The sequence below is a fragment of the Acomys russatus genome, chromosome 15, assembly GCF_903995435.1.
Source record: "Acomys russatus chromosome 15, mAcoRus1.1, whole genome shotgun sequence".
In the NCBI taxonomy this organism is placed as follows: domain Eukaryota; kingdom Metazoa; phylum Chordata; class Mammalia; order Rodentia; family Muridae; genus Acomys; species Acomys russatus.
In genome coordinates, this window is record NC_067151.1 from 40,556,278 (window position 1) to 40,581,705 (window position 25,428).

A 25,428-nucleotide genomic window follows, 5' to 3' on the forward strand; every position below is an offset into this window, starting at 1 on the left:
GGTTAGGGTTAACCTAATATATTTTATATTATTTGTGGCTATTGTGAAGGATGTTGTTTCTTGATTTCTTTCTCAGCTCTTTTGTCATTTGTACGTAGGAGGGCTACTAATTTTTTTCAAGTTAATCTTGTATCCAGCCACTTTGCTATAGGTGTTTGTAAAATGTAATAGTTCCCTGGTAAACATTCTTGGAACTGCTTATATATACTAGCATATCATTGGCAAATAATGATACTTTGGTATTTTCCTTTCCAATTTGTTTCCTTTTGATCTCTTTTGGTTGTCTTATTGCTCTAGATAGAACTTCAAGTACTATATTGAATGGATATGGAAACAGGGGACAGCCTTGTATTGTTCTAGATTTTAGCGGAATTGCTTTAGGTTTCTCTCCATTTAATTTAATGTTAGCTATTAACTTGCTATAAATTGTCTTTATTATATTTGCATATATCACTTGTATCCTTGATCTCTCCAAGACTTTTATCATGAAGGGGTGTTGAACTTTGTCAAAAGCTGCTTTGGCATCTAATGAGGTGATCATATGTTTTTTCTTTACGTTTGTTTATTTGGTGATTTACATTGACAGATTTTCATATGGTGAACCATCCCTGCATCTCAGGAGAAAAAGCCTACCTGGTATGGTGGATGATCTTTTTGATGCATTCTTGGATTTGGTTTGCAAGTATTTTATTGAATATTTTTGCATTGATGCTCATAAGGAAAATGGGTTTGTAATTCACTTTCTTTGTTGAATCCTGTGTGGTTTTGGTATCATGGTGACTGTGGCCACATAAAGTGAATTTGGCAAGAATTTTTCTGTTCCTATTTTGTGGAATAGTTTGAGGAATATTAACATTAGCTCTCCTTTGAAAGTCTGGTAGAATTCTGTGCTAAAACCATTCAGGCCTGGGTTCTTTTTAGTTGGGAGACTTTTAATCATTGCTTCTACTTCCTTAGGAGTTATAGGTCTATTTAACCATACAATTGTACAGTTGTGTGGAGAGCGGGAACTGACTCTGACATGAACTCTGGTGCCCCCCATTTGAACACTTCCCCTTGGTGGTGAGGCCTGATTGCACTCAGAGGAAGGGTAAACAGGCTACCATGATGAGACCTGATAGGCTGTAATCATATGGTAGGGGAGAAGGTCCCCTTCTGTCACAGACCTAAGGGAGAGGAATAGGGTGAAAGATGGAGGGAGGAAGGGGGAACGGGAAGATACAAATGAGGGGATAACAATTGAGATGTAATCTGAATAAATTACTTAAATAAAATAATAAATAACTAGATGATAGATAGATAGATAGATAGATAGATAGATAGATAGATAGTCTGATCTTTATTTAACTTTATAAATGGTATCTATCAAGAAAATTGTACATTTATCTTAGGTTTTCCAATTTTGTGGAGTACAGGTTTTTGAAATATTGCCTAATAATTCCTTGTATTTTCTCAATGTATCATTTTGTTTCTGGTTTTGTTAATGTGGATATCTTCTCTGTATGTTTTAGTTAGTTTGGATAGGGTTTATCAATCTTGTTGATTTTCTCAAAGAATCAACTTTTTGTTTCATTGTATTGTTCTCTTTGTTTCTATTTTATTGATTTCAGCCCTCAGTCTGATTATTTCCTGCAGTCTACTCCTCTTAGGTATGTTTGCTTCTTTTTGTTCTGGAGCTTTCAAGTGTGCTGTTAAGTTGCTAGTATGAGATCTCTACACATTCTTTGGGAAGGCAGATAGTGCTATGAACTGTCCTCTTAGCACCACTTTCACTGTGTCCCATGAGTTCAAGTATGCTGTGCATTCATTTTCATTGAACTCTAGGAAATCTCTAATTTCTTTATTTCTGCCTTGACCCAGTAGTTATTGAGTAGAGTGTTATTTAGTTTCCATGAGTTTGAAGATTTTGGGTTGTTTCTGTTGTTGTTGAAATCCAACTTTAATCCATAGGGTCTGATAAGATATAGGAGGTTTTTTTCAAATTTCTTGTATCTGTTGAGTACCATTTTCTAACCAAGTATGTGGTCAATTTTGGAGAAAGTTCAGAAAGGTACTGTGAAGAAGGTATATTCTTTTGTGTTTTGGTGAAATGTTCTCTAAATATGTTAGGCCCATTTGGGTCATAATGTCTGTTCGTTCCATTATTTGGCTCTTTAGTTTCTGTCTCGATGACTTGCCCATTGGTGACAGTGAGCTGTTGTCTCCCACTATTAATTTATGGGGTTCCATGTGTAATTTAAGCTTTAGTAATGTTTTGTTTACAAATGTGGATGCCCTTGCCTTTGGGGCAGATTTTTCAGAAATGAGACATCTTGTAATGAATTTTTTTCCTTTGATGAGTATGAAGTGTTCTTCCCCGTTTCTTTTGATTAATTTTGGTTGGAAGTCTATTTTGTTAGATATTAGAATAGCTATGCCAGCTTGTTTCTTGGGTCCATATACTTTGAAAATCTTTTCCCAAGTCTTTACTCTGAGGTAACGTCTATCTTCAATGTTGAGGTATGTTTCTTGTATGAAGCAGATGGATGAATCCTGTTTTTATATCCATTCTATTCAACTGTGTCTTTTTATTGGAGAATTGAATCCATTGATATTGAGTGATATTAATGACCAATGATTATTAATTCCTTTTATTTTGGTGGTAGTGGTGGTGGCAGTGTGTGTGTGTGTGTGTGTGTGTGTGTGTGTGTGTGTGTGCCCCTTCTTTTGCTTTGTTTTTTCTGGTGTAAGATTATTTATTTCCTGTGTTTTCATGGGTGTAGTTAACTTCCTTGAGTTGGAGTTTTTCTTCTAGTACCTTCTGTAGGGCTGGATTTGTGAACAGATACTGTTTAAATTGACTTTGTCAATTGATCTTGTCTTCTCCATCTGTAGTGATTTCAAGTTTGGTTGATTGGGCTGGCATCTGTGGTCTCTTAGAGTCTGCAACACATCTGGCTTTTAGAGTCTCCGTCGAGAAGTCAGGTGCAATTCTCATAACTCTCCCTTCATGTTACATGGCTTTTTCCCTTGCATCCTTTAATGTTCTTTCTTTGTTCTGCATGCTCAGTGTTGTGAGTATTATGTGCTAATGGGGCAATTTCTTTTCTGATCAAATCTATTTGTTGTTCTGTATGCTTCTTGGAATTGTACAGGGATTTTCTTCTTTAGTTTAGGAAAATTTTCTTCTATGATTTTGTTGAAAATATTTTCTGAGCCTTTGAGCTATGATTCTTCTTTCCTTGTGTTCCTATTATTCTTAGGTTTGGCCTTTTCATAGTGCCCCGCATTTCCTGGATGTTTTGTGTCAAGAGCTTTTTAGGCTTAACATTTTCTTTTACCAATGTATCAATTTCTTCTATCATATCCTTAATGCCTGAGATTCTCTCTTTCATTTCTTGTATTCTGTTGGTGATTTTTTTTTTATCTGTAATTCCTGTTCACTTACCTAGGTTTCTCATCTTCATGATTCCCTTGGTTTATGTTTTCTTTATTGCTTCTATTTCCATTTTCAGGCCTTGAACAGTTTCATTCATTTCCTTCACCTATGTCTTTTTTGCTTTCTATAAGAGATTTATTCACTTCCTCTTTAAGGGCCTCTACCATTTCCATAAGTTTAGGGTCAGCTGTGTTGGAATATTCAGGGGTTGCTTTAGTAAAATAGCTGACCTCTGATTCTGACATAAACTCTTGTAGGTTGTTAATTGTGTTCTTACGCTGGTGTCTGGGCATCTGGGTTTGGGATTAGTATAGGTCTAAAAGCCAATTTCTGAGTTTGCTTTGTTGACTAGGAATTTCTTGATTTCTGTTTCCTCTCTGGTTTTATGGTCTTTGTGGTGTGTATTTCTGGTGGTTGGCATGACCCCTGGACCAGAAGGGAGTCTCCATCAAAGTTGGAAGCTGGACATCTGGTAATTAGTATGGTCTTCCATCCAGCAAAGGATCTCTGTTTTTCTGACTAGAATGACCTGCACGTGAGCAGGAGGTATCTGCCTGCCATGTTGGGGTGGGGATGGACATTGGCTGGGGAAGGTGTCAGTGACTTGGGACTTTGAGCTCTGGACCAAGGGAATGGGCAGCTTCCAGAGGGCAGGTAAGCCTCTTACCTGTTCTGGCTAGTGTGGCCTGCACAAGTGAGTGGCTATCCACCTAAGGTGGGTGCAGGGCACAGCACTGGGGGTTGGTGGGGGTCAGTGTCTTGGGTCTTTGGGCTCAGAACTGAGCAAGTGGAAGGGTTCTGAAGCCAAGTGTTCTTACCTAATCTGAGTCCTTTGGCTCAAAATTTAAGTGTCACATCCCTAAAAAAAGTTCTTCCTGACTGCCCCAATTAGTCTGTCTTCCACCAATCACAATCTTTCTTCTTTTTTTTTTAAATTGAGATTATAATTACATCATTTCTCCTTTTCCTTTCCTCCTCTCAACCCCTACCTCCATGCTCTTTCAACTTCATGCCCTCCATTTTCATTAATTGTTGCTACATTCATACACACACACTCACACACACACACACACACACACACACACACACACACACACACACACCCTGTTCAGTCTGTACAATGTTACTCGTATATTTGTTTCAGGGCGGACCATTTGGAATTCCATGGACAATTGGTGCACTCTTCCCTGGGGAAGACTATCTTTCTCACTCTCAGCATTCCTTAGTTGCCTGTACTTCTTTGTGTAGGATGAGGCCTCGTGGGCTTTACCCCACAATTTTCTGCTTATCTTTTTTATTACACTACCTTTTTATTTATTGTTGTAATTGTTAAGAACCTTAGAAACATTTCACAGAGCTTATGTGAGCAAAGATCAAGTCATGAATCAGACATGAGCCCTCAAAACCAGAAGAGTTTAGGAAACTCTATCCTGCAACATAGGTAAACATCACTGGGGCAGAAGACAGTGTCATCCAGGGCAAACTGCTAACACTGACACTGATCTGTGTTTTCTTTTCCTGAGCAGTTCTCTAACCAGTTGGCAGTTTGTGATTGTGTAATGCTCAGATATGTGTCAAAAATTATACTTTTTTGGTTTTTCAAAACAGGGTTTCTCTGGATAGCCATGGTTGTTTTGGACTCGTTTTGTAGACCAGGCAACTCTCAAATTCACAGAGTTTGTGCCTTTGCTTCCCCAAGTGCTGAGATTACAGCTGTGTGTCACTGCACCTGGCTCAAAAATATACGCTTAAGTTACTCTTTTTGTTTATTTGGTTTGTTTTGTTTTGGTTTGTTTTGTTTTGGTTTGTTTTGGTTTGGTTTTCAAGACAGGGTTTCTTTGTGTAGCTTTAGCTGGCCAACAACTTGCTCTGTAGACCAGACCAGCCTCAAACTCACAGAGACCCACCTGCCTCTGCCTCCTGAATGCCGCCATTAAAGGCTTGTGCCACCACTACCTGACAGGTCCATTATACGAGGACTCAAATTGCAGAGACATCCTCAAGTCAGAGATATTTTAGGATAACATAATCGAATGGTCAGTTCAGTTTCCTGCATCTCTCCCCACCTATGACATAAGTACCGTGGGTCAGCAGCTACCTGCTACTCAGCCTCCTCTCATTTGCTCAAGACAGTTTCAGAAGTTTAATGAAGAAAAGCAAGTACTCTGGAGAGAAATGGGCTGTTCTGTCCTGAAGGAGCCAATAGCAGCATAGTGGGTTCTGTGTTGTCGATTTCTAAAAAGATTTGTGACTGTTTACAAGGAGAGTGGCATATTCATAAAGTGACCTCTTTTCTCTTCCAGCCAGTTAATGGTGCACCCAGTCTCCTCCTTAGGGTGCCTCTTCCCACTATCTTCCAGAAAGGCCCACAAAGGGGTATGAGGGTAAATAGCATACCGCAATGCAAATGGTGTTTTGAAAAGTCAAAGCCATTTAGGTTGTTAAGCTCCTGGGTAACAACTGCAAAGTGCACTGGAGCCTTAGTTTCTGATACAGTGGGAAGGATCTGTTTGTGGCTTCAAGGGTGCCCAATGACAAAAAGCATGCTTCCTGTCAGAAGACAAGCTTCCAAGATACAGCTACAGTTTTCCTTTTTACCTCACACCTGACTAAACGCTATCCCTACCTGGAATCGAGGCTTGTTATATAAAATGTGGTAAGTCTTCTCCCTCATTTTTATTTTGAAGACTTAAAACACTCCATCTCCTTACCTTGCCTGCACTCCATAAGATCCACCTGCCTCTGCCTCCTGAGCGCTGGTATTCAAGCTTGGGCCACCATACATCTCTTTTGAACTAATTATAGAAATTTTTTCTTTGCTATATTCCTCTAGACTGTTTTTTTTTTTTTATGATACAGGTGAATGGATGATTTTGTTCATTCCAAGAAAACAATCTAGCTAGAATTTACAGCTGACAGTAGCTTAAACTTTATGGAATCTAGGAGGGCGAGCGAACCATCTACTTTGTTGCTGCTTACAGATAACTATGAACCACTGTCCTGTGGTACTCGTTAGTTTCTGTGATTAATGTACGTGTGGCTTGTGGTCCTCCCAAGAGGACCATCACCAAGTATTCTCTTACTCACTGATTGTAGTCACATTCCAATACTGAAATGTATCGTATGATCCTCACTACCACCTTGCTTGAAAAATGAAGACAGTTTGGATTCTGGGGTTTTGTTTGCTTGATTGTTTTGGGGTTGTTATCATTCTTGTTGTTGTTGTTGTTGTTGTTTTTGCTTTGTGTGTTTGAAAAAGTTAAATGTACAAAATGTACATTAGTAATTTCCAGGGAAGGCATGGCACATTGCAGAGTGTAGTGTGGAGGGTCAGAGAGATGGGGAGCTAGAGATAGCAAATGATGTCATCATCAGTATAGCGATCTGGCCACATGAAAACCAGGTCACAGCCGACTGTGTCCGCCACCTACACAGCAACTGGAGCCTCTTCCATATGCTTTCAGTCCATCGCCACTGGGACATCCTTTAAAAGTGTGGGGGGGGGGAGTTTGTCAAGCATAACACACTTCTTTCCTGGTCAAACGCAAGGTACATATTTTAGCTAGCTACTCCTCCCTGCCTAATAGTTTCAAACTGTGAATAATATCTGAGCTACAGTCATCCAGGATCTGGCAATTTAAAACAACACATTTGGGCTGCTAATCTTCTGCTTTTAGCATCTTTGGTTTGCAAAGGAATTAGGAGCTGGAGAGCGGCAACACGGCAGGCACTGTGCCGAGATGATGCTTCATTTCAGTTCACGCTATTCTATTATTGCCTTCAAAGCCAAAAAGAGCTTGGTGCACCATAAAAACAATACGGGGAGGGCATTAGCCACTGCAAGAATAAGCTCAGTCGTGTGTTCACTGAGTGGGCAGCTCCGTCCCAAAAGAAAGCGGAAGCCAAACCTTCCAGTCCTCCACAAGCTGGAACCTCTCTCCAGATAATTTTACTGAAGCTTTAAGATGGGGTTTCCAAAAAACTTGACTGACAGAACTAAGTGGCCCGCGTCCCCATAGTGATGTCATTTGTTCCTAATATTAGCACTAGAGCATTCCGGGTTCACCTGCGAAAGAGGAGCTTTTATTTTTGAGTCGAACAAGAACAGATACTAAAAATGAACGTGGTGAGACTTCCTTCTGGCGTATCTGACACAGATAAAATAGGGAAACCGGCACGGCAAGTCTATTTTGGATCAAATGGGAGAGGGAGTCAAGGTAGTTGGACATCCAATGTGCTCTAAGGCGTTCTCTGTCGCCTCACGCATGAATTCTGAGAAATTAAGAAATAAAATGAAATCCTATGAAGTCATTTGGCTACATAATGTCACAAGAGATCATGGTGTGCTTGTGAAAATTCCACCTGGTGACAGAGTGGATCCCGGTGATCTGTTATAGTTCAACGTGACGCGTGCACTTGGTTGTTTAATGCTGTGGCCATATGTACAAAAAACAAAATGGTATATGTAAGGCTCTTTGGGTCAAGCATTTGGGCTTCTGTCATCTAGCAGAGTTTATATGGGTTACAGTAGCTGGTCACTCCCACATTTGGGACTCACATCAATGGACAGCGGCCAGAAGATGCTGTTGTGCCACGTGGGATAACTGCAGTGGTGTTGGGATTCCATGCCCTGCATGAATGCCAGTTCCCTCCGTCTTCTCCATCTGCAGAGTGAGTAGCGTCATCATGTGCCAAGAGTGATTTACATCTTGAAAATGGACAAATTGAGAACAATATATTGAAAGACTTAGAACCCTCGGAGGTATAAAAAAAAAATGCCTGTCACTTTAAAGTGACCACATATGGTTAGTAACCATTCTCTGTAGAAAAATAAAAAAAAATATTTAGAGAATGTGGTAGAAATTAAACAGTCGAGAGAAACAAAACAACTGGGACCCAGGCAGGGCCTGTTACCACTGGACCAGCGTTTGTCTATAATTGAACTTTCCTTACATTCCACATTTTTCTAAGTCGTTTATTTTCAGAAAGTCTGCCCTCTGTGTATAAGAAGCAATGGTAAGGAACTGGGCCATGCTCACTTCTTGCTATTTGGCAATTTGTTTTTGCTGACAGTTCTCTAGAGCGGTCTTGCATGCTGACTGATCTGTAGGTGTTTTACATCAGCATCATAAGAAAAATAGGGGAAATTTATAGGCATATACAGGGTGCGGTAATCCCCCTCAGGAACAGTCATAGGGGAGGGGAATAATGGGAAAATGGGAGTGAGGGAAGAATGGGAGGATACAAGGGATGGGATAAACATTGAGATGTAACAAGAATAAATTAATAAAAAAAAATATTGAGTATCTGGAAAAAAAAGAAAAGAAAACAAATTACCCAATCTTTAGCAATGTTAATTCTAAATCAAATTTCTTCATTTGCTATTGTACGCAATATATTATTTTAGTCCATATACCAATAAATTCACATTAATGACTGTAAAAAAAAAAAAAATAGGGCACTTCTCTACCTCGGTGGGGAGCTCTTGCTCAGAAAGTGTCCAGTCACACCAACTTACCGTTTTGATTGTTTTGGACAACTCTGGTCTCTACAGACTTAGCCTTAAAGCTGCCTTGATTTGCTTTGCACTGTTGGTTGGTTTGTGGTTAGGGTGTTTCTTTTGCGTTGTTACCCTCCCAAATTATTTTCACAATCACTAAATGGTCTTAAAAGTCCCATGAAAAGCCTTGTTTAGACCTGTTTCCTCATGACAAGCACAGAGAGGCCACGCCTCACTCCCAAAGATTTCTGTGACTAGACACATGCCACTGACCTGTGATGACATATTATGCTCGACCTTGTTCCTCCTTGGGACTCTAGGTTCTTTCATGGTAGACATCTGTGCCCTGTTCCCTTCTGTATCCCAACACTGTGCCTGGAACATAGTGACCTCTCATTAAATATTTACTTATTCATCGGTGTTGGATATCTTACCTGGAAGACTCAGGTATTCACTTACATTTTACTTCTTGTTTTGTTTCATCTTGGATATTGTATTTTTTATCCTCCCTGTTAAACTATTTCTGCTCTAGATTCCATATTTGTAAATAAGCAGACCTTCAGAATAAAGAGGAAGATTTCTCAGTTGCACTCTTAACGATTTCAAAATAATTCAAAGAACAATGTCTTATGAAACATTTTCATAGAAGATGACCAATTAATTTTCTCCCATCTAATATAGTTCAAAACATATTTCACATGTGGGTATATGCAAGTTTCCCTCCAGTTGCAAATATCCAATTAATGTGAGAAAATTCAACACCACATCTGTAAGAAGTTAGCAGTCAGGAAGCACCAGGCTTCCTATATTGCCTTACTGTATAGCATTATCATAGTTAATCAGATTCCATCCACACAGAAATGATACTAAATGAATGCCACAGATACCAACATCCCATTCTACTAATGAAGAAATCAAACCCCAGCTTTTTCCTAAGGTCACTCAGCTAGTGTAACACTGAGTCAAACCCAGGGCTCTCGGTTCTGTATTATCATAAATACTTGACTAGCTATGAAATTACACGTATCACAAAGGTGGCATTTTATAGACAATAAAAAGCGAGAAGGAAAAAAATAATAATCATGGTGTAAAGAGTACTGATTACGAACTCTAAAGAACCCAAAGCAGATGGCAAAATGTGGAGACCAAGCTGGCAAAGCGACCAGTGCCTCCGGATGGGCAGTTTTATGTGACTCACTCCACAGGAGATGTGGGGAAGGAACCATGCTGTGTGTGGTCAGAATAGGGGGATTTTTCCCCAATGTTGTGGACAATTTCAGCTTTGCCCTTGGTTTGATCTGCGCACTGGTTCTATGAGACAATCGCATGATGACATTTCAGTGTCTTCTCTGAGAAGTATTAGTGAGAGCACAGAAATGGGTTGATTCTGGATTTCCATAAAGACTTGTAGGAAAATAAATGCTGCAAGGCTGGTTCTGTCTCTACGCAAGTTATAAAACCATGTGTCTTCTTCTTGATGAACTTCTAGAGAGGGAAACAGAAAAAAAAAAAAAAGAAAACTGTTGAGGAACAAAAGAAGACTTCTTGAAAGGTTATCTGAACTTCCTGGGTTAACTTTATGCAACCTTGTTTACAAATGCATTATAGTAAAGACAGTTTTCTGTGTGTTCTTCTGGAAGTAATATTCTATTTTAGAAGTCAGTCAATAAGTCAACTTTTATTAAGTGCTTAGTCTGTGTCATGTCTCTGATGAATGACTGACAGTTGGTTTAGTGGAAAAGGTAAATTCCCTTGCTGTAGAAAAACTGCACATTCTAACAGGAAAGAGCATGGCGGCAAACATAGAGTCAAATTAATAAAGACAATTGAAAATTGAAAAGCCTCATTTTGTGGGGGATATTTTGCTCTTAGGCTATGCGTGAGATTTTGAGTTTCTCAATGACAAAGGTGGAATAGCAATGAAAGCAACACAGTGATGAAAGAGAGGAACTGCCCAAAGCCACAAGTGGCTCCTTCTCTGCCTCAGCTCTTGTCAAGAAAGATAATGCTCAAGGTTAAGTGTGTGCTGCTTCGTATGTGGAAGTAATAATTCTGTGTTGCTTTGTTTTTGTTCTAGGAATCTTGGGAAATCAGGACTCAGAGTTTCTTGCTTGGGTCTTGGTAAGTACTCAGGGTGTTACTGGGGGGGTGAGTGGCAAGGTGGGAGACTAAGGAGACACCAGAGAGTGATGGGATGGAAGTGGGGGTTCTATCTCAGTAGGAGACTGGCCTGCTTTGCCCCATTTCCCCTCTAGCCTTTCCTTGTCCAGCATGCCCATCCCCCTCTCTAGGCTCAAGGAAGGTCATGCTCAGGGCACCTTCTAGCAAGAACAGAAAGCAGCCTTACAGGAGGAGGGCCATGTACCTCTCCTACGTCTCTGGTGTGCAAGATGTAAGCATTTCATGTGCTTACCTTAGCTTGCCTTCATTCTTTTCTTTTCCCCCAATCTATCTTTACTTTCCCTTTGACTATTTTTTTCACTTAGTTTCTGATATTGTTAAATGTTTTATGTGCTTTCAAAAATAGGCTTCAAATTCTTGGGGGCAAACTGAAATAATGCACACACAAAGGGTTTTCAAATGACAGAGTCAAGAATACCATGAAAGATAATCCTCTAGACATTCCTGTTGGGCATTATCTTGAGTATACTTGTTGCTATGGGGAGACCCATCTTCAATTGTGGATGGACCCATTCCTTGGCAGCAGGTACTGGACTGAGCAAAAAGGGGGTGGGGATGCATTTGGGAACAGAAATGTTTATTCCTTGTCATTGTACAATTGGAGAAATGTAGTGTGGGTATGGTGTTGCGACACCCCTTCTCCCTCTGTGTCTAACTAAAGTCAGGAAGAAAGGAGAGATGCCTGCTGGTGCTATGAGGAACTTACCAGAGATGCCCACTAAAACATAGTATATGGCCAACTAAACATCTTTATTCCAGCTGACTGAGGCCACACCCAGGTGTCCAGAGACCTAGGTATGGTCCCAAGAGTCCAGAGCACAGATTTTTAAGGGTAGAGACCTTGTCCAGGCATCTTTCTCAGCAGCTGCAGTTGGAGGTGGGGTTCCACACAAGCAGTCAGCTAAGATCTACATTTAGCTGGGGGAGGTTCCACACAGCAAGCAGTTGTAACAAAGGCTACCTTAGCTAGGACATCCTGACCTTTGGTTCCTAGAATAGAGTTGAGTAATTTTCCATGGGATTCTCCATCAAGGAGATCAGATTCCAGCTAAAACCTGAAATGGCCTTAGCAGGAATACAAGATCAAGGAATCTTTTTGCCCCCATCACTCAGTTCAGTTTCTCCTTTTCATTTTTATTCACTGAGACACCAACCCACGGGATGGTGTCACACCACATTCAGGGTGGAGGTCCCTTCTCAGTGAAACCTCTCTAGAAATGCTCTCACAGACATGTCAGAGGGCATCTCAGGTGATTCTAACTCTAATTAGAGTGAAAATTAATCACCTTGTCAATTTGATACCCCAAACATCAACTTATCTATAACCTTCCACCGCCCTCCTGTATGCCTCCTCCTCCATGGCCATCTCACAATGCGAAGTTAGTCCAGTTGCAAGAGTCCCACCCCCCACCCTGTCCCCCAGATATTAACAATTCCACCATTGTTCAAAAGTTCAAAATCCCTTGTAACGTAATCTCTTAACTGTAAGCCGTAGTTTTTAAAAAGTTAATACTTCTAATATATCATAGCACGGGATAAATAAACATACCACTCCAGAAGTGGTGACATTGCAAGGGAAAAAAATGGGCCAAAGCAAGACTAACAGCCAACATGTAAAATTAAATCCTGCAACTCCATACTAAAAGGTCTCAGATGTGAGTCCAAGAGGGACACTGTGATGGCTTGTTAGGGGTAAGGAGTTTTCAGCATTATTACGACAGGCAGGCAGGCAGCAGCATGGTAGGGGCTCTAAGGCAGGTCCCAGTACCAGAGACAGGCAGTATAGGAATGAGTGTCTCTTCTTAGAACAATTATTCCTTGCCCTGGTACCACAGACATCCCAGGGTCTCCACTGATGCTAAGCTTCTAGCTTCACAGCTTGATGCAGAAACCTCCGAAGTTCTCCTTGGCGAGAACTGAACCTACCACACATTGTTCCATCTCAGGGGCTTTCTGGAAGCGAGCGTCCATAGTCCTATAACTGCTGAATTTTGCATGTCTGCAATATCCAGCATCATCTGAAAGATGCTGCCAAGTTCTGCTCTGGTTCAAGATACAACCTCACCCTCATCTAACACAGCCATAGCCACTGTGTGTCACAGTAGCTAAACCAGAAAAAACACTTTCCTAGGGAGTTGCTTTTGAGTAGGAAATGCCTTCAGTAGAATTCTCAGTGCAGGCTCTCTCCTTTCAGATGAATTTGTCTTTTCACATGGTGGAACCTTCCTGGGTAGGGTCCTGCCCTGGATACACTCAATTGCAGTCCTGCGGAAGAGTTCAAGGTTTTTGCCTTTAATAGTTCTGATCTCTGTAACCATTACACTGGCTTTCTTTCCTCCTTGCTTTGCCTGTATCTTTAAACTCATTCACATTTATTTCCTTGCTAAAATTACACATTTCTGTTCTCTGTCACTGTAGACGTATGACTAAGAAAAGTGAGTAATAAGCCTGCCATAGCCCAGAAGTAATGATCTCATGAAATTTCCTCCACCAGCTTCATAACTTTTTTTTTCCTTTTCCTTTCTACTTCCTTTTTCAATACAGGGTCTAACTATGTCGCTCTGATTATCCTGGAACACACTATGTAGATTAGGCAGGTCTCAAACTCATAGAGATCTCCCCTCCCTCAGCCTATCAAGTGCTGCCACTACACATGGCTAGTCCATAACTTTTTAATTCAGCCTTATTCAAGTTTCTGGGACACTGGAAAAAATATAGTCAGATTATTTTTTTTTTTTTTTTGCCAGAATATAACATGAGTGGGCTGTGGCCTAACTCGTAATAGAGTCTTCTGCTCTTCTAAAACTCTGTATGCCCATTCTTTTCTGCCCACAGTTCTGTTATTATTCCTGTCTTACATGCGCACATCCCAGAATAGTCCATTATTCTTTGCTAATAAAACTCTAGTTAACGTGTGCTACTCTAGCTAATTAGAATATTGCTAATAGAGCCTCTGTAGTTTACAGCTTCCAAATCCCCGGCGTTCTTCCTTTAAACCAGTTGGGAAGGCCTGGAACCGAATGGTCAGGTGTTATATACCATCTTTCCATCTTTCAGTCCAATAATCTGTATCAGTCACTCTTCTTCTCGCTGACGCACCCAAATGCCTGACAAAAGGACACTTACTGTAGGACCACTGTAGGTCATAGTTTGAAGGGAGAAGCTCATCATGGCACAGAAGGGAGGCTGGAGCTGTGTCTGTTTCTGTGGCTGTGGTTTAAAAACAACAACAACATGACTCAAAGCCCCTCTCAGGAAGGAAGTGTTTACTTGACTTATATTCTGAGATTCCCAGGCCATGGAAGGGTGCCCCCCACATGAAGAGTGCTTCTCCCCTCTTCAATTAAAACTGTTCATAAACACCCTTGCAGACAAATTCACCCACAGATATGTCTCCTAGGTGATTTTAACATCTGTTAACTTGACAATAATGATTAATTAACCACCACTAGGAAGCTTGAGAATGTGCTTATGGTAAATCATTGTACACTATTGAAAGGAACTGCTCGGTAGCATGAGACTTAAAATACAGTGAATTAAGAAAATAACACTTGGGAAGATGGCTCAGCAGGTAAAGTGTTTGTCACACAAGCATGAGGGCCAGAGTTCGTATGCCCAGAACTCACATATAAACCATGTGGGCATAGCTGCCTGCCTGCAATCCCCAACATGATGGGGTGGGGACAGAAAATCCCTGAAGCAAGCTGGCTAGCCAGACTAGCCCAAATGGCAAGCTTTGTGATTCAGTAAGAGATGCTGCCTTAATATACAAGATAGAGAAAAGCTGGGGAGGACACTTAACAACAGCCTCCAGCCTCCACTAGACACACAAACATTGAATCTGCAAACGGAAGCATACCTACACACATGCAAACATGCATGCATACCACAAATACATACATACACTCAAAAAGAGAAAAATATGAGACATGGAAACAGAAGGACTACTTTGACAAAAGGAAGGAAAGAATGAAGACAAGAAACATACACACCACTTAGGAATGTATTTAGAACTATGATGTAAAAAATATTGACCAAATACCTTGGAGATCATATCTGTGGAGAAAAATAGTTTAGTAACACAACCCTAAGCATGGTTAGGATTATTTTATGACACCCTTCATGGTTACCATTCCTGTTGCTAAGGCCACCAATAGGCTAGCCACCTCACCTATTACTATAACACCAGTCATAAGCAATTGTAAAGTACCTCCAGACACTTGAGAAACCATTTAAAAGTGCAATCTCTTTTCTCAAAGACCTTTAACAAATGTTATAATGCAAACAGAATGAGGCATCAGAGGTCCAAAATACCCACAGCATCTAAGTGGTGTGGGGTTATTAAATGTACAACAAGGTTGTTGGTGTGCTTGTGGGCACAGCGACACAAGGCATGTGTAGGCTACACTGGCTGGCCAGGGACCCCCCCCCCCCCACCAGGGATCTACCTGTGTTCATTCTCCAGTGCTGGGATTATAAACCTGCATACCCCACCCCCGGCCTTTTAAAACAGGTTCTGGAGGTTGGACTCTGGTCCTTGTGTTCACACAGCAAGCACTTTACCCACTGGGCTATCTCCCCAGCCCCGTACCCAAATGGGATTTTAACTGAATAGTTAATGGATAAAATGGTTCTTAAGAATTGCTGACAACCTGCTCCATCTGAATAGACATTGCTGCTGGCCACATGCCTTTGCTTGAAAGAGTCCATTAGGGCCAAAAACACAATTGACAGACAAAAATAGTCCGACATTCCACACAGTGATTAAAAGAGAACAGGAGAAGACAGACACACACACACACACACACACACACACACACACAAAAAACAAAAACAAAAAAACAACAACAGAAAAACCAGAACCCATGTTTGGGCAATTGGCAGAAACAGTAACAATTTATAAACATGGCTTTCCTAAAAAGCAACACCGCTGTAAGAGACTCACTATTATGGAAAGACCAGCCACTTTCAAAAGAGAGAAACAGGTTCAGGTAAAGCTCATGCCCTACTCAAAGCCAGCAGTAGAGCTGCAGTCCTGTTACTTTCCAACATTGCCCCTTGTTTCACCTCTCTCACTGCTGTGAAAAAAAATCACCTAACAATTTTACTTCATGGTAAATAGGAAATAGAGGGATCACAACAGCAAAGGGCCAGAGGAAGATACAGCTCCAAAGACATGACTCCAAACACCTGATTCCCCCTGCCAGGTTCCACCCTTCACACCTGCCATTGGTCTACTTCTTAACTCATCAATAGGTCAACATCAATCCTTAAGATCTAACAACGTTGCATTTGGTCACCCCCCTCAAAATCTAATAACCTCCAGAGACACCATCTCCTCCATGCTTAGCATTGTGCTTTACTAATGCCCGAAGGCACCTCTCAATCAAGTCAACTCCTGTCATCACCATCCTCCCTCACCAGTGGCCGCATCCACAAGCAGCCTGCAGGTGCACGCATCCACCACCACCACCCACACTCTACATTCTGGACCTCGGCTTCCTCCCTGAGAAGCCAGCAGCTCATGATGGTTAGTGTTAATGTCAAGTTGGAAGGCTCTAGAATCCTCTAGGGTTATCTATATTGTTAGCCTCTGAGAATGTTCTGGAGAGATCGTCTTGTTGGCTTAATTAAGGTGAGAATATCTACCTTAACTGTGGGTGGGCCCCTTCATTGGGTAAGATTCCTGGACTGAATACAGTGGAGTGAAAAAGAGATGAGTACTATCATTCATAGCTCTCTGCTTCCTGATTGCAGGTTCCATATGACTAGTTGCTTCTGGTTCCTGCTGCCTTGACTTGTTATGATGGGCTGTACTCTTGAACTGTGACCTGAAATAAACATCTTTTCCCCTTACTTTTAGTGTGATATTTTTATCGCAGCAATGGACAAGAAACCCAGACATAGTTGCATCAGGCATATGGGGCTCTTAGAGGTCTTGTGGGCAATAGGTAGGTTCAGTATGACTTTCAATAGCATCTGGCTTCAAATTAGAAGCTGTTAGAACATAAAACCCCTGTGCAGCATTGGGGGTGAGCAACAACCTTCAAAGCTCCCTGGACATAACCAGAACCAGAATTGGATCTTACCCAGATTCGGCGATACTTTCACTGTAAGAGTTCAAAGTCAGAATGCTACCCAGCAAAGATGTTTGGGGTTTTACAGATTCCTTGAATGATGTCCTGCCTTTTCGTTGTTCGTACACTGCCTAGAAGATACCATATATTTCCCTATAGCCCCTCTACCTAGCAGCTGCTTGGCCACAACATGTGATATATATATATTATATATACATAATATAATATGTATATATATATATATATTTCAAATCAGTGTTTGCTCTATGTTCATATAGAGATTATTCTTCAAAACCTTCTATAGCACAAAAACCTAATTCAGGTTCAATCATTATAATCTGTAGTACATTTGAGTTCCTTTAAGAATGAAGAAAAAACACTGAGTAAATCATTTGGGGTATCATCTTCCAGCAAGGTACGGTTTGTGCTTCTAGGACGCTCAGTAAAGAGGATGACAGCTGCAGACAGCCATCATCAGGATGACCTCAGAGTGGTAAAATGGCTGCCATAGCTGCTCATATCTGATTGGCATTGGTATCCAATTGGTGAACCAATTCCTGAAAGACTTCAGACAACCAAGAACTACTACAGCTTGGGATATGGCTTTGTGGTAGTGTTTACCCAGCATGAATGAAGTCCCAGTACCACCTAAACAGATCTGGAGAGATGGCTAGTAGTCAAGAGTCCACCATTCCGTTCCCAGAACCCCCTGCCCCCCATGTCATCTCACCTCTGCTTTTAACTGTAGCTCCACACAGATTTAATGTCTCTGCCTTCATGGGAACCTACCCTCATGCAAATATACCCCCACACAGCCATATACATGTACCTATAATCAAAACTAAAAAAAAAAAAATCTTTAAAAAAAATTACTCCAAGCTGGGGAAGGATTTGAAACCACTGAAACTGCATTCTCAGAAGAAATGAGAGGAACTCTTTTCTGAAGAGAGGAAGCAGCCATTTACTACACAGGAGCAGCATGCAGAATCAGACCTCCGGCTTATGTGCCTTCCTTATGCTGATGGCAGCCATGGTCACATATCTAAACTCCAACTGTCTCTTCAACATGAGATTGGCTCAGAGTTTAGTGAGTCAATCCGCAGTCGCCTCCTGCTGCCTCAGTTTACCCAGTAGCCAATCCTCCTTGACTTTGGCAGCCATGTAAGACCCAGGAATCAAACCCAGGTCATCAAAGGTAATGGCAAGTGCCTTTCCCGCTGGCCTATCATACTTCCCGGACTGTTTAATATAACCTTTCCTATATGTTCCCAATAGTCTTGAAGGATCCATGAGATCAGTGGCTCATTTGCAAATAACAGCCTCATCCTAACACCTGGGTAATAAAAACATGCAGAGGAGAGCCTCCAAGAGAGTGAAGCAGAAAATACTGCCAGTGTTCACTTTCTTTCTGACAACTAATTAAAATGAGAAGAGAAAGAGCTGCCCAACATGTAATTATAGAAAAATGGGTGATGAGGTAACAAGCAGAAGCTAAATTAGAGCTGACAGTCAAGCCATGGGTACTGCTTGCGGCTGAAGAGACGGAGCGAGCGGATGAAAGGGTTACCTGGCGCTCTGAGCACTAATGGGCTCTTTCCAGGCTTCGCTTTGCTTTCCCTCTTGGTCTCTGACCTTACCCCACATTCACATTCACACCACAGGCTCTACCACACCGTTCCTTCAGCCTTTACTCAGAAGAAACCACACGTGCCACCCGTGTCTTTCCTTGTGCGTGCACGGAGACTGGAGGCTGAGTGAGTGCTTCCTGTAAAGTGGGGGAATCCAGGGCGCTGCTTGTCTTTCCATCTGTCCACGGTCTGATGACCGACAAACTGTGCTGGGAACGTAGGAGGAAAGGCCTCAGGTCAGGGTCCTCACACAGCAAATGCTGAGGGGGCCTGGTTCTCGGGCTATATTGTCCCCACGGGTCACCTCTGCATATTGAAACCCTGTAGGCTGCCAATGCTTTCAGTCTGACTTGCTTGCTGTTTGATCATCAACTTAGATCGCATACCTAGAACACGGGAGATGCTCAGTGTATGCGCATTATGGACTGCACCACCATTATCAGTGCTCAGAGAACCAGGAGGTTCTGTGGGAATATAAGAATGTATTCAAGGGCTCCCTGTGTGAGAGTGGAGGGAGCCACAGAACATTCTGGTGGTAGAGGATTTGCAGACAAGAAGAGTAGAAAGCAGTCAGGACAAGGAAAGAGTAAGGAAAGAAGCAATTAAAAACTGTGCTGTCACACATATGCTCTGGTGAGTGCACACATGCATACACTCATGGGTACACACACACACAGAGACACACACACACACTTTTTAAAATTCATCATTAAATAAATGAAGGGAAGCATTCACGGCGGCCAGATGATACCAACAGTAGTGCATGAGAGATAACTGATAACTGACGGAGTGGCATCCCTGAAGAAAATCAAAGCATCCAATCCCAAGAAAGGAAGACATATGAGCCTGGGAAGGCCCAATGTCCCTAGAGGGAGCAGAAGATGGCACTGCTTCCTGTAGTTCATTTTGTGTGCGTGAAGCAGGCTCTAAGAAAAGCATTTGGGGGAAAATCGATTTTCTTAGAGATGATTATTGTCGTCACCATTTTCATCACTGGAGAAGTGGATCATGAAGGGAGGCCAGGAACTGGACAAGCCAGCGTGTAGCTGGATCAGATAGCCCCTCAGGAGGAAGGAATTAGTGCAGATATGTGCACACCAGAGGTGAGGGGGCAGGGCTCTGTTGGCCAGCAGAGTTGTGGGCAGCTGGAAGCTCATGAGGAATTAGGCAGAACAGTAATCTTATCCACTCTAGGAAGATAGTAGATTTTGTAGTGAGAAACAGAAAGCATTTGTAGCTCTGCAGCTTTGTTCTTTTTCCCCTGTAGAGCTAGGGGGCTGTTATCTGTGAAGGTTGAAAGAAGAGGTCTGGTGAGACCAGAGGGTTAAGGACAAACAACGTCAAGAGAGGGAGGACTGGCTGGAAAAAGGGTCCATCTCTACAGCTTGTGACTTTTTTTCCAGCACAGATCCAGCATCCTTGTTATAGGTGATGGGCAGCCAAATGGTTGGGTTTTATCCACATTTGAGCTTTGCCAGGAAGGTGTCAGGAACAGGCACCAGAGCCATGGAGCTGAGGACCAGGCAAGAGATTTCTAAACCATAAGCCCACTAGCAGCCCTTGTGATCTTGTCCCAGAAAACAAGAGTGCCGATGTTCTTTTTTATCCCATCTTTTTTTTTCTCCCTGAGCTATTTTTACTCTAGTCATTTGCTGCCACTGGGACTTTTGCACTAGTACAATGAAGGTCAAAGAACCAGAGAGAATGCCTTCGGCATAATCTTATCTTAGTTCTTTCCTTTTCTTTTTTAAATTCTTCTTCTTTTTTTATCTTGCCTGCATTATGCCGCCATATGTACCTGTGTGAAGGTATCAGAGCTCCTGGAGCTGGAGTTACAGACAGTGGTGAGCTGCCGTGGGGTGCTGGGAATGGACCTGGGACCTCTAGGAGAGCAGCTAGTGCTCTTATCCAATGAGCCATCTCTCCAGCCCCATCTTAGTTATTTTCTACTGTTGTGAAGAGCCAACATGACCAAGACAATGTACAGAAGAAAACGTTTGATTGGGGAGTTGCTTGTAGTTTTAGTTAGTCCATTATCATCACAGGAAGCATGGTGTCAGGATGGCAGGTGTTGTGCTGGAGAAGTAGCTGAGAGCTACGTTCTGATATGCAGGTAGCAGGCAGAGAGAGACACTGCGCCTGGCATTGGCTTTTGAACCTTCAAAGCCTACTCACTCCCAGTGTCACACCTCCTCCAACAAGGCCACGCCTCCTCCAACAAGGCCACGCCTCCTCCAACAAGGCCACGCCTCTTCCAACAAAGCCACACCTCCTCCCTCTAATCCTTCCCAAACAGTTCCACTAACTGTGGTCCAAACATTCAAATATATGAGCCCATTAGGGTCATTCTTACTCAGTTTTTTAAAAGACTTTGAAAATTACAGAATTCTTTTAATGTTTTCTATTCATAAGGCCCACCTCATAATCCATAATAAATAACAACCTTCCCTGACCTTTGTTAACTTGGGTTTGCCTTTAGAATTGATGATATATTCCACTGACTTGTGTTTTCACTGTGGTCTCTAAATAGTGACTTCCTATAGAACTTCTGCATCAGATCATTTCTCTTTGGAGATAAGGAAGAAAGTGACGTGCAGTGAGTTCTGGCCGTAGCCTCAGTGCTGCTGTGCACATTGCTGAAAGCATGTGACAGTGTGAGCTGTAGGATCTCACTGCCTGGACTTAGTTCCTAAGCCAAGCACGTATAAACCAACTCACATCAGAGGGGTCACAATTTTTAGCTGGCATGATATCTACAGAATACATCTCATGGTGACTGATACAATATCAGTTCTCAAAATAAAATACTGGTTGGCATCATCATCATCATCATCATCATCATCTCATTTAGTTCTCACAACTATATGGTGAGTAGGTATCATTGCCTATTTTAGGCATGACCTAAGTCTCAAGAGTAAAGTAACGACTTGTCTATGGACATAATTTGAATTGCATCCAAAAGACAACATTTAAACATGCCTTTAAGAATTGTAAAATAAGAAAAAATAATTTTATAATGTGCCGCCTATTAACTGAGGAGGAAGTTGATTTTCCAAACAGAACTCTGATCTGTTGTTGGAGAGTAATAAACAAGACAAACAGCGCCCCCATCCTGGGGAAGGAAGCCTTAGTGCCCCCACCTGACCTTACCTTTGAAAGCCGTTCTTCATCACAGCATCGGCACAAGGCTGTACAAGCCCAGGCCAGCCAGCAGCCTGGCCTGGAGTGGGAAGTGGTTCATGAGTCCTTACTCCCAGCAGAGGAGCTACTTCTGTATTGCTCTTCTCTCTGTGTACATCAACCAGACTGAGGAGTATATGGATAGTACAAATTAGAATCAACACACACACACACACACACACACACACACACGAAATAATAACAGTGGAGAGGCCAGGGAGTTGAGGTGAATCTGGAAAGAGTTATGGGGAAGAGTTGATGGTGAGTATGATCAAAATACAAAATAAAATTCTCAATGAATTAGTAAAATATGTTTTCAAAGATGCCACTCATCATAGTTGTGTTAACAAAATCATCTGCTCTCATAGTAAATGGTTCCTGAGATTCTTGACCAATCTCAAAACTACCAAAAGTGGAGCACCATCAGGCAGCTCTCTGTGCTAGTACTTCCTCTGGGAACACCTCCCTCTTTCTCACAGTCAGGGTCACTGGAGCCATTAGAAGAATTCATTGACACCATGCTGCCTTAAGATATCATATGCCAGTGTTATCCTACAGTTCCCTGCATGCACGATGCTCTCCCAGCCTCCCTCCAGGACATTCTAATGGTGTGCACTTGGCCATGTAGCCACTAACTAAAATAATGATGGATTCATTCTGATGAACTCATTTCCAAGCGATAAATCTATCAAAGGGAGATCAGGCTATAAAAAAGTTTACTGAACATTATCTCTCACTGATCATCTCTTCTCTGCCACTCTTGATTCCTAAGACACCCCATGAGAACTTGATGAAAAGTTCATTTGGCCATTGGTTGAAAAATGCCTCAAGAAGGCCGGCATTTTGATTTGAGATCAACAGAAGGCTGTCGAAATAACAATATAATCTTTATATTCTTTGATAACTGTTTACCTACATTTCTAGATTGCTGCCTATACTGTATGCCAGGAAATTTCACACTGTCACTATATTATCAGGACCATGTTATTACAAAATCATTGTCTCAATGCTGAAGCCTTAATCGGAAAGCTGGCGTCCTGTCACCAGAGGCCAGTCTCTAGAGGCCAGGCTTCCAGGAGCTGTTCTGTGCTTCTCTCAGACACAGATTAACTTTTCAATATAGCCCTACCATTTGGAAGGAGAATGAGTCTGCATTAATCAGTTTTATTGTCACTGAAGCCAAAAGACCTGACAGAAACAACTTGAGGAGGTTTTGACTCACAGTTTCAGAGGCATCATCCATGATGGCGGGGAGAGAAAACCAGAGTAGAGCAATTCAGGCCCATACAATATTGGAAGATAAAGAGTGATATGGCCTCAAATACACCCAGAGACAGGCCTTCACCTAGGCCACACCTCCTGCCTTTTACCACCATTCAATAGTACCATGATATTATGGACGCATCATGGGATAAGTGCTATCATTATGCAAGGCCACCATAGTCCAAACATCTCCAGAGACTCCATCATAGACCCACCCTGAAATGCTCTTCACTAATCTCATGTATGCCTTAATCTACTCAAACGACTTTATGTGGCGTCTGGATTAAATTGAATCATCTGGAATTAAACCTAGATCAACATGGCTTTATGACTTAGGACTGTTCCACTTTGTTCTCGGTGCTGGGTTAAATGTCTGCCTGTAATTATTGAAAAAGCAAAGTTTCTATTGTGTTGGTAGACATAGAAGAGTCTGAATAAAAGGAGTGTATGCCCTCCTTTGGATGATGCAGAAATACTCTATTTAACTCGGTATTGGAGTCTATGTTCTATTAGGAAAAGATTATAGATGTTTTTAAAATCTGAAATTATTAGCAGCTTGCATTCATAATGCACCATTGAAGTAAGCTAATGCTTATATGTAAATTGATGAATCTACAGATAACATAGGAACTAAATTACTATGACTAACAATGAGAATTATTTTATTCTGTCAAATTGTCCCATATATACATATATATGTATATTCTGGAATCTTTGTTTTGTTTTTTATTTATGTAATTATTCATTTATTTTTATTATAATTTATTCCCTCACTCTTATCTTCCAGTTCCCACTCTCCCTCCCTCATCTGCCCTGTTCCCCTCCCCTAGACCTCTGCTTGGGGGGCCTCCTCCCCCACTGTTTGGTCACAATCCATCAGGTGTATATTCTGTTTTAATTATTTTATAGTTGAAGAATTTTCTAGTCAAATATCACATGTGTATTCCTGCTTCAGTAATAATGCCACACTATTCCCACTTCCTGAAAACAAAGTTTGCCTTTTAATAATATTTAATATCCTGACCATCTGCTCATTCATGACCTAGGAAGAAGATCCTGAACAGACTGTTGCAAAACCTTTTCCATCATTTTGTAACTACTGTCTTCTTGTTTTCACCAAGGCATTTTCCTTGCTTTTCAGGAAATTAAAATGCATTTCTTAGCAGATCCTAACAACCACATGAATTCACACTGTGGTTTTTATGTTGAGAAACACAAAAGTTTTCAAAGTTATTACTATTTGAGGTAGAACACCTCTCTGAGCTATCAGTGATGACAATTCTACAAAAAAAAAAAAAAAAAAAAAAAAGTTCAAAGATAAAAGAAATGGTGCAGGTCACCCTGACTTTCAAAATTCTTGGTAAGAATATTTTTCCAGCGCTCTTACCCATAGTAAGTTGCTGTGGAAAAGCAAGATAGACCCCAAAAGAAACAAAGCTATGTGCTCAAGCACAGACTGTGAAAGATCTCGCAGGGAAAAAGTATTGTCTATCTTAGCAGTAGGTCACATTTTGGAAGAAGAGATAAAAAATATTTGAATTTGTTTTAAAAATCAGAAATTGTATTTATTTCTTCTATCCTATATTAAATGTCTACTTTTACTCCTAATACCTTTTACTTTACCTGTGTTAACTACTCTACAAATTTCTTACAAGGGATTTTCAAAGAGCAGCATGAGAAACCTTGGCTGATGCTGTATACTGAGATTTTGTACCCTATAGGTTTCATTTGAGCAAATAATCCTCAATACATAAACATCAGTAACAAGGAAAATATTAGAAATCATAGCCAAGAATCTCAGAACACAGTGTGAAAAAAAAGCTACATTTAGTCAGGAAGTGGGAAGAATTGGGATTTGTTATTACCCTTGTTTATTGGATGGATTGTTCAATAAAAATAAAGAACTTGCTTCGGGTTAGAAAAGTAATAATATATACTTCAGTAACATGGGTAAAAGGAATAAAGCAGAGAAAGAAAACTGTAAGGGCTTAAAGCTCTTTTTTTAAGTATTTTTATTTAATTTTTTAAATTTATGTATGTTGGTGGAGGGTGTCAGATCTTAGAGTTACTGACAGTTGTGAGCTGCCATGTAGGTGCTAGGAAGTGAACCCGGGTCCTTTACAAAGAGCAGGCAGTGCTCTTAACCACTGAGCCATCTCTCCAGCCCCGCTCTTTTATTTT

General features: G+C 41.3%; 1 protein-coding gene across 3 annotated transcripts in view; it reads left to right on the forward strand.

Annotated features, from left to right (window-relative positions):
- Kcnab1 (potassium voltage-gated channel subfamily A regulatory beta subunit 1) overlaps positions 1 to 25,428 on the forward strand; it is a 380,966-nt gene that overhangs the window by 272,440 nt on the left and 83,098 nt on the right. For all 3 annotated transcript variants that reach the window (XM_051157257.1, XM_051157258.1, XM_051157259.1), the window contains exon 2: positions 10,996 to 11,039. In XM_051157257.1, coding sequence (XP_051013214.1) covers positions 10,996 to 11,039 — 44 coding nt within the window. The remainder of the gene's footprint in view (positions 1 to 10,995; positions 11,040 to 25,428) is intronic.